At 40.2% G+C, this 13,268-nt stretch overlaps 1 protein-coding gene across 4 annotated transcripts in view; it reads right to left on the reverse strand.

Annotated features, from left to right (window-relative positions):
- The window catches only part of CUL1 (cullin 1), a 90,253-nt gene that overhangs the window by 31,063 nt on the left and 45,922 nt on the right, over positions 1–13,268 (reverse strand). For all 4 annotated transcript variants that reach the window (XM_070460847.1, XM_020895730.2, XM_070460716.1 and 1 more), the window contains exons 3-4: positions 2,139–2,313; positions 311–478 (exon numbers count right to left, since the gene is read on the reverse strand). In XM_070460847.1, coding sequence (XP_070316948.1) covers positions 311–478; positions 2,139–2,313 — 343 coding nt within the window. The remainder of the gene's footprint in view (positions 1–310; positions 479–2,138; positions 2,314–13,268) is intronic.

A 13,268-nucleotide genomic window follows, 5' to 3' on the forward strand; every position in this document is an offset into this window, starting at 1 on the left:
TCTGGAGGCGCGGGCCCGCTGTGCCTGCAGGCTTGTTGTGCTAAGACGGGGCCAGCTCCAGGCTCAGCCCCACGGCCGGCTTTTTAAACCTGTACCTGCAGAAGCGTGCAGGCTGTATTTCAGAACTTCCAATTCCTCATCCTTCTCCTGTCTTGCCACAAAACATCCAAGGGCTGTTTTTTGATAAATTAAAACAAAGAAAATTAGCTTGCTAGTCTGAAAGCTGCTCACTATCTGCTTAGATCCCTTGCTGGAAAGGAAACATCGCCAAGAAAAACACACGCCTGAAAGGTGTGTGGTCAAATCTTACAGAATAGATTTCATAGATTCCCTTCCGTCCTTCGTCACATTCACGGCGAACCCAATGTCTGTTGAGGTAGGCACAGATCCCGTTGAGCACTTTGCTTGAAAACCGGTAGTCTTCCCACTGCTGAGTGTAGAACTTCAGCACACTCTCATCCATCAAATCTTCTCCGTCCTGGAAACAAGGCAACCAAAGCTTTAAGATGACTAATTCGTCGCATGATTAATTTATCAAGATAAGAGTTCACTGGAACAGATCTATTGCACTAAGATATACTGGTGCACGTGGTTTTAGACAGACAGGTTCTTTAAATTATTCTGTACACAAAACATACTCACTTACTACAAATTCTCACAAGAATGTAGCTCGTGAGGATTAGACTACAGAGAATTTTAACAAAAATTCTTTCATCTCAAACTGGAACTTTTTTCACAGTATTAAATATGCATATACATTTGTAAAAGACTGAACTTGTAGAATATGAGGGTAATTCCTTTATATTCACCAACAGGGATAGGTTAAGGAAATCCCTTATTTTTTTATAATTTCTCTGTTAAAAAGATATCTGATTAACAATTTAGATCATGGGGCCAGTACTATTCCATTTTCTAATGTATCTTCTTTCTTCATTAAATTTACTTAATTATAAAAATTACTTTTACTGAAATTTCTACAACTTAAACCACAAATCTTTATTCAAAGGAAACTAACTTGAAATTTTTTCTTAGGTATTAATGACATCTACAAATGACATCTTACCCTTTAAAAATGGGGCATTATATCATTAAAATGTGCTGCAGGAGAAGAGAAATCTGAGGGGCTTGGTGGGGGGTGGTGGTGGTAGGCAGCCCCTCCGTGAACTTGGGGCCTCGGGCCCTCCAGCTGGCAGAATAAAAAGCTACAGAACAAAGCTCCAGAAACACATGGGTGCACAAATGATCCAACAAGCCACATGGAAACCTGGCCATATCTTGATACAACCAAACTTGTGTTCATTTAGATTTAAATAACAAGGGATGAACCCAACACATAAAGCTAATCTCTTCTGGATGATAGCAGATGACCTTTTTTAAAAATGCAAAAAAAAAAAAAAAAATTGCTGACGGCAGGCCTATCAACACCTTTCACAACACAACACACTGTCACTTCGATACTAAAGAATAATGAATCCCAGTGTTCACTTTACAAAGTGTTGCAAATCAGAGCCAGGAGGACACAGTGGCTTCATCAAGACTGCTTGGGAATGTGAAAAAGATACTGTCTTGGTCACGATTGTGCTCACTCAACTCTGCTCTGTTAAATGATGCTAAAGTTTCCAGTTACCTTGCAAAATATATTAAGAAAAACAAATTTGGAGCATGCTGGAGTTTTTTGGACATTATTTGTGTAAATCAAAAATCTCTATACATACGTGTGCAAAAGATGTTGGAAAAATGTGATTACCAGAGGCTGGATAACCTTAGTCATTCATACACTTAATACAGAATATTACAGTGGGTTCAAAATACACATAGGTAACTTGAATTCATAATTATGTGCTTTAAATTAATAGGTTCATCGCTTTCTAACCACCAAACACCAAATGGTCAGTAATTTAAGGAAAGTACCACATTAGGGAAAGGTATCAGAAACTTCTGATCTAACAAGTTAACAGAATATGGCTTAGGAAGGTTTCATTTTCATAATGGGCAAACAACCTAAGAGCAGCACCTCTTCAGGCACAGACATGTCGGTGCCAAGAACAATGAGAAATTAACTCACAATCATTATTTCACTACTTTTTATCTTTTTACATTCTATCATAAACGTTCAGTATAAATGTAAAACATCTTACCTTAAGAAGATTTGTCAAGTAATTCTTCAGGAACTCTTTAAGCCGCTTGTACAACTCCAAGCCCACAAACTGAGCTCCCCCGGGCGTCTGCCCCTTTTTCGATTTAGAAGGAGGGACACCGGCCCCTCGAGCTTGGTTTGACTGGTGAACGCTCGTGCAGTAGTTATAAACGTGACTTGGAGAAAGGTCAAGGAAATCAACGTGCATCATCAATGTCAACAGTCATTAATACAAATACAGCTGCTTACAAGATACTGCAGTGCCAATGTTCCCATGTATCAACAGAAACCTGTTAGAACCAAAGTAAAGATCCCATTTATACTCCAATAAAGCAAAGAGTCAGCCAGCTATGAGGATGGCAGTTTCTGGAGGAAGCCACCAAGAGAATTCTGGACCTTCCCGATCATCTAATGCCATCACCTTGTGGGAAACTGTCCCCAGAGTGGATCAGAAAGTAAGAAAAGTGGCAAATGGTACAGAGAGAAAGTTGCAAGTAAAAAAAAAAAAAAAGCAATTATCTACTTCAAGAAAAACAAAAGGCTATGACCATAGTCTATTATGATGCTTAAGCTATGAATATTTCCAGAAGCATACGTTACAAATATAAAAATATCCAAAACCTTTAAAATGATTTGTAAGTGGATTTAACCAAACTACATGGCAAATAGATGGGGGAAACAATGGAAACAGTGACAGACTTTATTTTGGGGGGCTCCATAATCACTGCAGATGGTGACTGCAGCCATGAAATTAAAAGACGCTTGCTCCTTGGAAGAAAAGCTATGACCAACCTAGACAACATTTAAAAAACAGAGACACTACTTTGCCAACAAAGGTCCGTCTAGTCAGTTATGGTTTCTCCAGTAGTCACGTATGGATGTGAGAGTTGGACTATAAAGAAAGCTAAGTGCCAAAGAATTGATGCTTTTGAACTGTGGTGTTGGAGAAGACTCTTGAGAGTCCCTTGGACTGCAAGGAGATCCAACTAGTCCATCCTAAAGGAGATCAGTCCTGGGTGTTCATTGGAAGGACTGATGCTGAAGCTAATACTAATACTTTGGCCACCTGATGTGAAGAACTGACTCACTGGAAAAGACCCTGATGTTGGGAAAGACTGAAGGCAGGAGGATAAGGGGATGACAAAGGATGAGATGATTGGATGGCATTCATCAACTCAGACACAAGTTTGAGTAAGCTCCGGCAGTTGGTGATGGACAGGGAAGCCTGGCATGCTGCAGTCCACGGGGTCGAAAAGAGTCAGATACGACTGTGCAACTGAAATGAAATGAATGACACTCTGAAAATGAAAAATATTTAATAAAAGGCAGAAAACACAGTGGCTCAAGAGATGAAGTCCTCTATCATAGCTGAAATTCAGGGATGCCGAAGGCTGACCAATCACAGAGGAGCAGTCCCACGCACTATGGAGACAGATGGGGATGAGCTGTTTTGTCATAACCTTTACTACTGTTTCAGTTTACCTGCATGTACTCTGTGCATGTTAGTTGCTAAGTTGTGTCCGATTCTTTGCGACCCCAGGCACTGTAGCCTACCAGGCTCCTCTGTGCATGGGACTACCTTGGATAAAATTAAGACACCGATACTTATTCAGACAGAAAAACCATGAAACCAAATATTCTGGTGTGTTTAAGAATTTACTATATAAAGATTATTTCAAGTCAGTGGATAAAGATTATTGAATAAATGGCATTATAGCAAGGGGTGATTTAAAAATTTCATATTCCAAAATATATTACAAATAGATTAAGAATTAAAATATACAAACAGAAACTATAAAATAAAACAAATACACACAAATATTTTCTAGGGGAGAAGGCCTATTTCTAAGCAAAGTCATAAACACTTCATCTGAAATTCTGACACTATTTTAGTAAGAACTATCTTAAACTTACTATTTTTATTTTTTTTCATTTAAACTTACTATTTTTAATAAACTAAGGTAAATTAAAACAAGGTGAAAAAAATTCATCTCTAAAGAAACATAAGGATTCCAACTGAAAATCCAAAGGCTAGAAAAGAAACATGTGTTAGTAGTCCAGAGGCCAAAAACCCAAGAAACGCCTCAATCTCAGTAATAATCAAAGAAAGTGAAGTCAAAGTGTTGGTTGCTAAGCCGTGTCCAACTCTTTGCGACCTCATGGACCAAAACCTGCCAGGCTCCTCTGTCCGTGGGATTCTCCAGGCAAGAACACTGGAGTGGGCTGCACGCCCTCCTCCGGGGAACTGTGTCATAAAACACTAAGTCACTTGATTAGATATTTCAAATAGAGAATCACACGTTGTAACATACAACCAGCTGTCTCCAACTCACGACCCACCGCGCACAAACCTTACTGGGTGCCCACACTTGTGTCACTCATTCCATCCGAATCCCCATCGATGTTTTGGTTGAATGGAAGCGTGTAACTGACACGCGCTCCTCCCCAGTCCCACGCCTCCTCCCCCTCCCTAAGGGCAAATGTCTACGAATGTTTAGCATCGCTCTGAACGGTTCTTTCGCACTTCACCCTGTAACAACAGGGCTTCCCTGGTGGCTCCGATGATAAAGAAACGGCCTGCAACGAGGGGACCTGGGTTCGAGCCCTGGGTCAGGAAGATCCCCTGGAGGTGGGAATGGCAATCCACTCCAGTCTTCTTGCCTGGGGAATCCCAGGGACAGAGGGGCCTGGCAGGTACAGTCCATGGGGTCGCCAAGAGCTGGACAGGACTGAGCGAGTTTCATTTAACTAAACATGTAACAGTACATGCAATTATCTTACATGTTTTCAAATTTTACATTACAAAAAATTGTAACGAATCACACATTTGCTTCTGCCAGTTCTTTCTGACAACATGGTTTCGGGTAGCGGTGCCGTGGTAAAGAATCCACCTACCAAAGGAGGAGGTGCAAGAGAGTCAGGTTTGACCCCTGCGGTTGGGAAGACACCCTGGAGGAAGAAACGGCAACCCATTCTAGTATTCTTGCCTGGAGAATCCCAATGGGGATGCAAAGAGCGGGACACGACTGAGCACACACGCGACCAGCCCATGTGTAATATATACTGTATAGTAAAAAGTAATTTAACCCCTTCTGCTGTTGCTAGACTCCTGATGCTCTTTTGGCAGTTTCCAATTTTTTCCATATTTTACTGTATTTTCTTTTAAATCTGATTTTCACACCGGTTCCTAATCTACCTTGAGTAAAGCTGTACAATGTGAAGAAGAAAAGTGAGTGTACATTTCCCTGCAACATTTCACAAGAGGTTAAGTATACTGCCCAGTTCAGTCTTCTTTTAAAAAAATGCCTATTTAATGGTCCCTCTTTTAAAATATTCTTAATTCTACCAGAGGCTTGTCCACTCTTTTTAAGGAATGTATTAATTAAAATGTATTAATTTTCATCACTGTATTTATATTTCTATTCCTTTAAATTTACTTCTTCCTTTACATTTGCTTTCTATAAATCCTTGTTTGGCTGAGTAGCTTCGTCATTTTTCCTCTTCATTCTTTTTAATATAAGCAGCAGATTTTCTGCTCTTCACCCCTCTGGCTGCATCACCTAAGTCTGATATTTTCCTTAATCAGTTTTATTATTTATTTTTTTTTCCACTACTAGTTATCTTGACAGAGTTTAGAATTTAGATTTCAACAGTATTTTTTTTAACCTTAAAAAAAAAAACTTAATTTCATGCTAAAATTAATCAGAGAATATTACCTTTTGGGTGGTTTCTTTAAATATGATGAGACTTATAGGTGAATACATGATGATTTTCCTTACAAATGCCTGAGAAAATGTCCACTCTCTAAGCTGGACACAACGGCTTGTAACAGCAAGCTGGTCAGTTTTGTTTTTCAAATCGTCTATATTGTCAATGACTTGTCTGTTTATTAATTACTGAGAAAATTTTATTGAAATCCCTCTATTCAGTTATGGACGTGCCAATTAAGTCTCATAATTCTCTAAAATATCTGTCATATATTTTGAGGCCCTGTTAATAAGCATACAAAATTGGAATTATATTCCTGGTGACTTGTTCTTTTTTTATCATCCGCATTTATTCTTAACAACAGGGTCTTAAAAATCTATCATATCTGATGTTAACATGGGTTTTCTTATATTTTGCTTAGAATTTCTCTCAAGTACCTGTATTCCACCTTTTTATTTTCAACTTTTACGTATCTATGTTTTGGTTTATCTGCTGCAAATCACCACAGTAAAATTTACCTTTAAAAAAGAAACTTAAAAAAAAAAAAAGAAACTTTCAGTTTGGTTTTAAGCTTTTACTGTTTTTATACTGATATACGGATTAATTTCTACCATCTTATCTTGCGTTTTCTATTTTCATTATTTTTCTCTATGCTTCTTGTTTTCTCCCCTTCCCCCTTATACTGGATCACTAGTTTCTTTATTCTATGGTAGTTCTTTTATTATGTTGGAGTTATACATCATATCTGTATGACAGTAACTTAAAATCTGACATGCATAGTATTTTGCTTTCACCAATTCTGGTAAATTTTTGGATTATTTCCTCTTCAAATATTTCTAAGCCACGTTCAATTTTCTCCTGGAGGTTTCACCATGTATGTTGACCATTTTAATTTCAGTTCCATATCTCAATTTATGTCCATTACATCCATCACTTTATCTTTGTTCAAACTTTTCTAATTTTTTTGATCTACCTATCATATCAGGTTAAGTGGTTCTCTTTCAAAAGTGAAATATCTATCTAAATAACTTTATTTTACATTTGCGGAAGTTCCCCACTTCTTTAGAATTATGTCTTATTTCCATGGTGCTTTGACCCTTTATATTCTGGACTCTTTTATCACTAATTGTTTTCAATACACTTAAAAGTGCTCTCTAAAGGCCCTTCTGTTAGTTCTTGAGGCTCTAGTTCTGCTGTTTGTTCTACATGTTGACTTGTTCACGTGGACCAAGACTCTCACTTAAAACTTCTAACTCCCTTTCACATTTTACCTAGCACCCAGTTCTAGGTGTTTGGTTCCAGGGAACTTTCTAGGTTACCGAGATCAGCCTGATCTCTCTTTCTTGGCAATGTATCAATCTCTAGCTATTAGAGTAACAAGGTCTTAAAAGCAGACAAACAAGTGCGAGAACAGGGAGCATCTATTCACTGGGGTCAGAGCTCATACTGCCACATATTTTTCTGGACTAAAATGTGCAAATATTCAAAAATCTTCAAGTGCATTGTTTTTGATACAGTAATTATCCTCACAAGCATTTACTGAACAGAAATTATCATGGAAGTATACAATTCCTTTAGTTAGCAAACTATGACAGCATTGCTGAAGATGGTAAAAAAAAAAACTTGTAGCAACCTATTGTCAAACACAAAGAATTAGTTACATATTTGTTGGATCTACCTGTTGATATACTGTGCAGCTTTTAACACTGTCACAGGATATGGAATGGTTATAAAAACGGCAATATATGTACCAAAATCACATATTTGGAGTCAAATCCAAGACTCCACTCAGGATATGCATCATTAAGTAAATACTGCCATTAGGAAAATACTGCCAATTATAATCTGACACAATGCATTCTTAGGTGGAATTTTTATATTCACTTCCTGAAAGATCAGTGGTTTAGAGGTAAAAAGATGTATCACAACATTCTTATAAGCAAATAAAGAAACGTTAAATAAACCGGGTGACTCATTCTTAAAGGCTGTACACAGCCTCACTCCTCCGGGCCTGTGCGCCCTGAAGGCGATGCGTGTTTCCCACACAGCGCCCTCCTCTGGACACCGAGAGTGACAGCATCCGTTTTGTAAGTTTCGAACCTGAGGTTGCGTGGTATTACAAGGGTTTTCTCTTTTGGGACAGACTGTTCCTCTGGCCCTTAACGGTTTGCAGACTGAGAACAGGGCAGGCGGGGGGCTCGGGGGAGGGGGTGAAGCCTGCAGAGTGAGCAGGCCGTGACGGACACCGGCCCCGGGAGCGATGGGCTGGGCACATCCGGAGATCAGGACAGAAAGATGTGAAAAGGACAGTAAGTGGCAAGAACTTAACAACTCAGAAATGAGCGTTTCAGTATATGGTTCCTTTGGACATAGAGATAAAGTTTACCTATCTCTTTAGGTATCAGAGTACCATTCTTTTGTGAAAGCAGGGCTAGGGTATTTAAGAACTTCTAACCACAGAATTCTTTCTTCTTCACAAAGTATTCTCTGTGCAAAGAACACGCTCTCACCCCACTGTTATTTCCTTTTAGCCTCACCTCCTCAGAGGACCTTCAAGCAAGGCAAGAAACCCAAGGCCTCACAGAACAGAATGAAAGGCAAAATTTTAATTGGGGTGGCGGGGGTGGGAGTTGGGGAGCTCTTAAACGCTCTTTTAAAATTTCTACCTAGAGTTCAACTCCACTTTCATTGGCAAATTAGCATCACCCTCACCATTAACCATCCAGGCATGGAAAACACGAGGCAGTGCTAACTAGTATTCTTCAAAAATGAAGGCAAAATAAGGGTAATTTCAGATAAAATAAAATCAAGAGCCTTCATGTAGTATAGACTTAAATTCTAGGTACAGACGAATTCATACTAGGTTGAATCCTGGATCTTTAGAAAAGAATGAAGAGCGTCAGAAATAAAAAATAGCTGTGCAAATACAAAAGACTATTTTTCTTAACTCTTTAAAATACAAAGAATGATTTAAAACTAACATTTATAATATTGTCTTGGGGGTCTTTAAGACTTAAGGACACCAATCCTATAGATCAGGGCCCTACTTTATGACCTCATTTAATCTTAATTATTTCCCTAAAGGTCCCATCTAAATACTGCAAAACTGGGGTCCGGGCTTCAACATGTGAATTTTGGGGATAAGCTTCAGCCCGTGTGCCATACCTGATCACACTACACGGAACGTCCAGAGCTGACAGATCTACGGACGGAGAGACCAGCAGGGAGGCGGGGGACTGAGGGAGCGACGGCTCAGGGCCAGGGCTTCTCCCTGAGGTGCCGAGAACGCTCGAAAATGTGAAGCTCGGGTACACCTGTGAATGTGCTGAAAACAGCTGAAATCAACATTGTAAATGGGTGAACTGCATGGCATGTGAATTCTATCTCAATAAGACTGCTATTAAAATAATTCAACACAATACCAATCATAATCCAGCAATTTTTAGGGTAGAAAATGACAAACTGACAATAAAATTTATTACAGAGAAACACAAAGGAATTAGAATAGTCAAAAAACCCTGGGGTAGGAGAACAAAGTTGGAAGACATACTATCTGACTTCAAGAATTTTCATAATGCTAAGTAAGAAATTATAAAAAATGAAAAGAGCAACCAGTAATCCCACATGAATACAGATGCAGCCACACTTCACAAAATACAAACAAATCAAAGTAGTAATACATCATCCCTTTACACTGGACACATCTCAATGAAACAATTTTAGCAATAAAACCACATTTACATTGTCAGTTAGTTTTAACAAAGGCACCAAACTGCCCCTCTGGGGGAAACAAATGACACTGGAATAACTGCAAAGCCACATGGCAGAAAGAGCAACCTCCAGCCCTACCTCACACCACACACAAAAGTTAACTCAAGATGGATCACAGACCTAAACGGAAAAGCCCAAACCACAAAGCTTCAAGAGGAAAACACAGTATCTTTGTGATCCAGACAAAGGTTTCTCATAGGTCACAGAAGGTAACTGTAAAGGAAAATAAACAAATTAGGTTTCCTCAAAATAAAGTACCTGCTCATTCAAAAACACCATTAAGAAGAGGAATAGCAAGCCTCAGATTGGGAGGAAATAGCAAGACATGTCTGAGAAAACTCTGGCATCCTAAATATATAGAGAACTCCTACAACTCAATAATAAAAAGCATAGTAATCCCCCCCCAAAAATCCAAAAGACTCAGATACTTTACAAAAGACAACATACAAATGGTAAACTAGCATATGAAAATGACTCAACTTCATTAGTCATTGGGGAAATGCAAATAAAAACCTTGAGATACCATGACACACACCGCCAGAATGGCTAAAATGAAAGAGAATGACGTTCCAAGCAGGCGTTGGCAATACTGAGGGGCAACTAGAACTCACAAACATTGCTCACATGATTCCAAACTGATACAGCCGCTTTGGAAAAACAGTGGGTCAGTTTCTTACACTGCCAAAGACACCATTAATACACAACACAGCAACCCCACTGCTCTGTGTCGGTCCAAGGATATAAAAGCATTCTGCTCCCCAAAAGATCGCCACATAGATCGTTTTTTCCCCCTGCTATTGCCAAAAAAAATGGGAAACAGCCCAGGTATCTATCATTAGAAGAATGAATCAAGGAACTGAGGTATTCACACAATGGAATATTACTCAGCAAAAGGGAGAAAACTACTGCCCCTTAGCTAACACGGATAAATCTCCAAAACGCCCTGAATGAAAGCAGCCTTACACAAAGGGGAACATACTCTCTACTGCCCTCTGGACGAACTCCTGGGAACAGCCAAACTAATCTATGGTGGCTGCCGTGGGGGAGGCCAGGATGCACTGGGAAGCATCAAGGAACCTTCCACAGGATGAAGAAGATGTCCTCTATCTGGATAGGTTTTTGGGTTACTTAGGCAAATGTGCTAGTCAAAGCTTCTCTACTGGAAACTATAAGCAAATTTCAAACTCTAATGATGTACATGCTCAAGCATTTAGTGAGAAGTGTATTGATGTCTATAGCTTACTCTGAAATGCGCAAAATAAAATGGATGGATGGATATATGATTCAGGGTAGACAGATACGTGATTGAGCAAGTCCAGTAAAATGGGTCTTCACTGTAAAATTCTTTTGACTTCTTTGTTTGAAATTTTTTATGATAAAAGGTTGAAAACTCCAAGACAGAAAATAACATGTAAAAACCTTCAAAGCAAAACATAAAAAACCTAAACTTCTGATGCCATTTGTTGTTGCTGTTGTTGAGTTGCTAAGTCATATCCAACTCTTGTGACCCTAAGGGCTGTGGCCCACCAGGCTCCTCGGTCCATGGGATTTCTCAGGCAAGAATACTGGACTGGGTTGTCATTTCCTCCTCCAAGGGATCTTCCCGACACAGGGATCAAACCCACGTCTCCTGCACTGGCAGGCGGATTCTTTACCACAGAGCAACCAGAGAATCCCAATTAGCTAGACAATTAGAAGTGCTTTACTACCTAAAGCCAGAAGCAAAGCTACAAAGCCAGTCATTTACCTACTACTGAGCAAATGCCTATGTACCACTTTGGTCCTTTTATTATTTTTATTTATTAGACTTATTGTAACGGTACTCTTAACCATGTTGTGATAGACTGATGGCCTAAGACAGGCTGCTAGGCTCCAACTATTTCAATATTTGAGCTGCTAAGTGAAAGTGAAGTTGCTCAGTCGTATCCGACTCTTTGCAACCCCGTGGACTGTAGCCCACCAGGTTCCTCTGTTCATGGGATTCTCCAGGCAAGAATACTGGAGTGGGTTGCCATTTCCTTCTCCAATTTGAGCTGCTAAATTACATTCATTTTCCCTAACTGTGCCTCTTCACATGTATGTGTGTGCTCAGTCATGTCCGACTCTTGGCAACCCCATGGACTGCAGCCTGCCAGGCTCCTCTGTCCATGGAATTTTCTAGGCAAGAATATTGGAGTGGGTTGCCATGTCCTCCTCCGGGGGATCTTCCCTACCCAGGGATCAAACTTGAGTGTCCTGTGTCTCCTATATCGGCAGGCAGATTCTTTACTACTGAGCCACCAGGGAAGCCCTCTTCATAAGGACAAGCTCCTCTTGGTAACTGAAGGCTGGGTTTCATGCAACACTGCGCTTAGTCACCCGATCATGTCTGACTCTTCACAACCCCATGGACTGTAGCCCACCAGGCCCCTCTGTCCTTGAGGATTCTCCAGGCAAGAACACTGGAGTGGATTGCCATGCCCTCCTCCAGGGGATCTTCCCAACCCAGGGATCGAACCCAGGTCTCCTGCATTGCAGGCAGATTCCTTACCAGCTGAGCCACCAGGGAATTTTGGCAATAACTGCAACAGCTATCCCGTCTTCCAGCTCCAGTCTGAACTGACTGCTCTCTGCACCTCTGGGCAGCACTAATCCAGGAACTCTGTCCCGCTCTCACATTCAACCCACAGACTGCTGGGTCTCTCTTAATTCTATGTGTACAGAAACTTCATGGTTTTGTTTGTAGGATCCATCTTTCCATCCTTTATTATCTTCGGCACTAGTGATTTAACATCTTCACTTCTGGGAAGTTACTTTATACTCTTTATTAATACTATTATAAATTCAAAAACTCTTCTCTCCCTGTTTTTCTTTAGAATTTCTAATAGTCATATATTTATTGGGCCTCCTGGCTTACTTCTGTTTGCAAAGCTACCTGCCCTCATATCTTTCCTTTTAACGTCTTTCAGGGTCTTCTATTACTATTCTTTTTAAAACCCGAGTTGCGATTGCAAATGTGAGCTCTTTTCTCAGTGTCCTATTCCTAACTTACTGCCATGAGGAGATTCTCATCTCAGACGTTGCGACTAACATTCAAAAATGTTACTTTTAAAAACATTTTCTTCTTTTCCCTGTATTGTCGGTTTCTTCCTGTTCTCCTTTATTCTACGAGTATTCTGTTCTTTCACACACCACTAACGCTTAGTACTCAAAATGATAAGGCACTAAAAAACCAACTGGAAATACCACTGGCCTGAGGGAGGCTGGTGGGCCATAGCTCTGCACAGCTCACCTTTTGTGTTGACAAATGCATTTATTTTTCAGGTTGTTCAACTTTTCCAAAGAACTGTTCTGTCCCTAGCATCACCAGCAGCGTTCTGATACAGAGTGATGGACCAGTCACTTAAATGCTGACTTTCCATCACAGCCACGGTTGTTAGTTCCTATTCATCCCAACTTGTGCTAGGCCTCCTGTTCATAAATTTCTGTGATGTTCCCATTCAGTGCATCCTAAACAGAAGCAGTGAGTCTTCTGCCTGGGATACTGGCTCTCAGCTGTCAGGGGTTCTACACTTGAGGAGAGGGAAGTGACAGGCTCTTAGGTCTGCAGACTCTGAATCCATCCCTCCCCTCCCAGCACTGCCCAGTCTCACCCCTCCACCTTCTGCCAAAC

This window comes from Odocoileus virginianus, chromosome 1 (assembly GCF_023699985.2).
Source record: "Odocoileus virginianus isolate 20LAN1187 ecotype Illinois chromosome 1, Ovbor_1.2, whole genome shotgun sequence".
Lineage (NCBI taxonomy): Eukaryota > Metazoa > Chordata > Mammalia > Artiodactyla > Cervidae > Odocoileus > Odocoileus virginianus.